The following is a 4,651-nucleotide window of genomic DNA, read 5'->3' as shown; positions in this document are numbered from 1 at the left end:
AACTTATAGTAGTTTTAGTTATTGGAAAACTTTTAAGTGTGTTTGGACGGCCTAGGTTTATGAATCTACTTTTTATTCTGCAAATTTTATGAAATTTAAATACATCAACATTTACTGATGAAAACTTAATATCCAAATTAAGCTATGCTGTAAATGTAAAAAACAAATCAAATTTTAAAGACTTTGTATGAAAAAAAGAATGTAAAATTCTCACAAATAATTTTTATATTGATTACTTAAGTACCTTGCGTTGTATTTCTCTTGGACAGCACTGATCTGGAGCTACATGAAAATTGCTAGTTTTAAAAAGTCATGTTTTAAATTTTTTATTTTAATGTCATTCTTTTAATCAAAATTTTCTTGTCATTATGAAAAAGTAGATCAGATTTAGTCTTTATCCAGCAAGAAGTGCCCTAATTGCCCTCTCTGCCCCTCCCCCTTTCTCCGAATCACAAAGTCCTTGCCAGCATCACCAGCAGAATGCAAAATCATAGGCAATGAATATGCAGAAATAGTGTATGAGAGCACGGATGAGTTTGCAATCAAATCAAACTGCTCACACACTACAAATTCTACTGTTTCTTTCCCTGCAATTGTTTCCAGACATATGTGACCCTAATTCCAAAATTAACCTTCAACTTCATCCCAAGTTCTGCTGTGCTATGGCTTCTGGTTTAGGATAATAAGCGATGACTTTGCTCAGCAATGTGCTTGGTCACGTATTAATACTAGATTCTGTCCAGGCCCGAGAACTTTCATCCTTCAGAGTGGAGAGCTTCCTCTGGGAGAAGGGTGCGAATCCCAGCAGTTTGAACACTGCCACCCGGTACTTCTTGGACATGATGTTGTACAGAATCGGATTGATGGCAGCACTGAGGTAGAAGAGAACAAAGGACACGAGGTTGCAGTATTGGCTGATCTGAGCAATCTCCAGGGAGCCAGGCTCAAAGGATTTGGAAAATAAATATCGCCCTACGTGGAAGGGCAGCCAGCAGAGGATGAACGCAAACACCACTACAGCTAAAAGGACAATGAGAGAGAGTGTCAGTTCAAGAAATGTCATAGCAAATCACATTCTATTTTGAAGACATTATTTTGTTTTGAGTATGTATGGTATGACCATTGACTTCAGAAAAACATGATGTCCCTCTCTTCCGCATTCCTACATTTTAACCAAGATTGAGTCCATCTAGACCAACAGTTCAATCGTTTTTACTAAGCTTCCCATTCATTTCTATTTAGCAACTATTTGGGTGATTTTGTGATTGAGTTGACATATTGACTCAGGTAGACAATTTATTCACAATAGTCCCCCATTTTGTACATGTTAGACACAACCAAATACAGGTGAGATCAAGTGGTTATACTCAACCACAGCTATGTATCAGAGTTTCCTCAGGCACAGATTCCTTGGTTCTAACATAGATTCACTAAATTAAAATCGCTAGGAAGGAGACCAGGACACTTGCTTTTTTTTTTCTTTTCTTCTTTCTAAAGTTTCACAGAGGACTGAACATGCAGTCAAGACTGAGAACCACTGAGATGGATGATTCTTTGCCACCTACAATGACATAAGTAAGGTATAAAAGGCCATAAAACCAACTAACATTAATTATCATCCACCCCAGTCTTCATTTTGCCCAAAAGGCAATTTTTTTCAAGACCTCTGAATTTCTAGATTAAATTTTTAAAATTCAGGAATCAGAGGAAATGTAACAGAAAATAATACTTTAATTCCTGTACCACTTTAGTGATTCTCTTCAAATTGTCAAGCAAAAGAAAATTAACACTGGTATTGAGACACCAATAAGGACAATTAACATCTGAAAAATAAAATTAGAGGAAATTAATAAACTTTTCCTCAAAACTAAGTTGCACAGTAGCAACTGTGAATATTAGAGTCCCTGGGGGCCACTAGAAGGTTTACAATCTGTTAGTAATATTGTGAGAATCGCTGGTCTAGAAAATGAAAATTTCTGACATTCTTTGAATAAACTATCACTTTAATACACAGGATTCCAGGAATTGTAAAATTACAAATGCGAAATCATCCTGGAATGACTTCTATGAAGCACTAAATATGCAAATAAGTACAAAGCGTTCACTTTTTTTTAGTGTGCAGATAATAAAACAGATTCTGGTTTTGAAAAAGCAAGCAGAATTAATATTTTGCTTGGATGTGAGCACATTTTGTATTACTTCACTTGTACCAAACACATATATTTAAATATGTTGAATAAAGATTCAGCGCTCTCCAGTTGTGAGACTGCACCCAGATGTTCTCGGAAGGGCCCTTTGAGGAGGGATAACAAATGCATCGGCTTCCACAGAGTCTCCTTTTCTCCCGTAGGAAGCCTGCCTATCCTAGCTTATCCTTGCCGATGCTACGTGGACGGACAGGTACTCATGAAAACAAGTGGAAACTCCAGCACTGATTTGTCACTGACTTCTTTACAAAGTCGTACAAACAGCAGCAGGGTAAACAGAATTAATGCGATTATTTGAAAAAACGCAGGTCAGAAAGTAAATCACAATGTTAAATAAAAAATGAATCATCTCTGACAGAATTATCCACATTGATCATGTCTGGTTAAATTTACCGCTGAATACTTTCTAGATCCAATGCCTGATTTTTTTTTCCAATGCCTATTTTCTTAATGCAACTTGGATATCCACGAATTGAGGCATGAAGCTTAACCTCCCCTTTAACACTTAAAGACCACAATAGACTTTTATGAAACATCTCAATTTTGAAGCAAAGTTTCTGAGCTGATATAAAGCTCATTTTAGGGAAATGCAAAAGCAGGACAGCATTCCATGAAAGAGAAAAAGGAGACCAGAAGAAAGAGACACAAAGAAATGGAGACAGACCTAAAGAGAGTCAAGACTGTGACAGAGTGGGGAGAGGGGAGAAGGACGGAGGAGGAGGAGAAGGAGGAGGAGGGGGGAAAGAGAGAGAGAGAGACAGAAGAGAGAGAGTGAGAGAACGAGAGGCCGAGGGAGGGAGAGAGAGAAAAACAGATAGATATAAAGACAGAGCAAAAGTGTTTAAAAAAAGAAAGAAAGAAAGAAAAGAAATAGAGAGAGACGCACACACAACAGAGAAATTGAGACCAAAGAGAGCGCTCAAGACAGAAACGGGAGGGAGGGAGAGAATAATTGAGAGACATACCGGGAGACAGAGACCTAGAGAAACAGGAGAGAGGTAGAGACTCAGGGAGAAGGAGACAGGCACGGGGAGAGGAGAGAACCCGGAAGAGAGAGCTCGAGCGCGCTGAGACCCACCCAGCATTTTCACGGTTTGCTTGTGGTTCTGGTCCCGGAGCGAGGCGCCCACCGCCGCCTCGCCGCGCTTCCTCCGCCACAGCTTCCTGCTGATGAGACTGTAGAGCACAGTGAGGCAGAAGACAGGCAGGAAGAAGAAGACGCTGGACACCCACACCATGACTGTGAGCAGTCCGGAGCGCACGGCGAACTCGGTGGCGCGGCACTCGTTGGTGTCCTGAGGGTCGGTGCCGTTCTCATGCTCCACCCCCACCAGCACGAAGATGGGCCCGGCGCTGCAGAAGGCCACGGCCCAGATGACCAGGATGACCAGCTTCACCCGGCCCTTGGTGACCACCACTTTGGCCCGCAGCGGGAAACAGATGGCGAAGTAGCGCTCGACGCTCAGCGCGGTGATGGTGAGCACCGTGGCGTAGGTGCAGCTCTCGCTGACGAACTGGAAGAGTTTGCAGAGCAGGTCGCCGAAGTTCCAGGGCCGGTACTGCCAGAGGCGGACGAGGTCGAGGGGCATGCAGAGGAAGATGAGTAGGTCGGAGAAGGCCATGCTGGACAGGTAGAGGTTGGTGGTGGTACGCATCTCGCGGAAGCGCGACACCACCAGCATGGTGAGCAGGTTACCCGCGACGCCCACCACGAAGAGCGCCACGCAGGTGGCAGTGACACCCGCCAGGAGAGGCGCGGGGAAGAGCGGCAGCAGCTCCTCCGCCAGCGAGTCGTTGTCGGGGGAAGCGTCCCAGCCGAGGTCCGGCAGCGTGAGGTTGGGTCCCGGCTCCTCGCTCGGCGTCGCGTTCCACATGCTGCCGGCTCAGCTTATCTGGCTCTCGGATGCGACTGCGCTGAAGGGCCGCACCGAGCTGGTCCCCGAGAAGGTCCCCTTAGGCGCGAGAGAGCGCGAGGGCGGAGCTGACGCGGGCTCGCAGGGAGGATGCTTGCAGAGGAAAGAGGGAAGTGAGAGGCAGAAGCTGAGGGAGAAGGTGAGATTGATAGCCTGGGACGGGGAGGAGGAGGAGAGAGGGAGGCACCCCCGCACCCCCACACACACATAAACACACACACACTGGTGGCGAGGAGACAGAGTGACCCTCGCTCTTGCTGGCACCCTCCCTTTCCCCCGTCCTCTCGCCCAAAGTCCCTCTCTTCCAACTCAGCCTCTGGCCGGCCTCCACACACTTACCTGTCACCGGGGCAGCCCCGCCAGCTCTGCCTCACCTTCGCGTTCTTGCTGGAGCTACAGCTCGAACTTCCCAAAGCGGCCCGGTGCGTGGGGACCGCGGAGAACCGGCGAAGTGAGAGAGCGAGGAGCTCTCTCCCTAACCTTGGACGCTGCCTGGCTAGTGTGGCCCAGAGGGCAAGTCACCCCTGGGGC

The 4,651-nt window shown here is 46.1% G+C and overlaps 1 protein-coding gene across 1 annotated transcript; it reads right to left on the bottom strand.

Annotated features, from left to right (window-relative positions):
- Positions 1-715: 715 nt before the first annotated feature.
- On the bottom strand, positions 716-4,126 carry GHSR (growth hormone secretagogue receptor). Its single transcript, XM_046657636.1, has 2 exons — positions 3,286-4,126; positions 716-1,020 (listed from the first exon to the last, which is right to left on the bottom strand). The coding sequence occupies exons 1-2, from the start codon at positions 4,079-4,081 to the stop codon at positions 716-718; spliced, it is 1,101 nt and encodes a 366-aa protein (XP_046513592.1). The 5' UTR covers positions 4,082-4,126.
- Positions 4,127-4,651: the final 525 nt, after the last annotated feature.

The sequence above is a fragment of the Equus quagga genome, chromosome 4 (assembly GCF_021613505.1).
Source record: "Equus quagga isolate Etosha38 chromosome 4, UCLA_HA_Equagga_1.0, whole genome shotgun sequence".
Taxonomy (NCBI): domain Eukaryota; kingdom Metazoa; phylum Chordata; class Mammalia; order Perissodactyla; family Equidae; genus Equus; species Equus quagga.
This window is presented reverse-complemented; position numbering and strand designations above follow the sequence as displayed.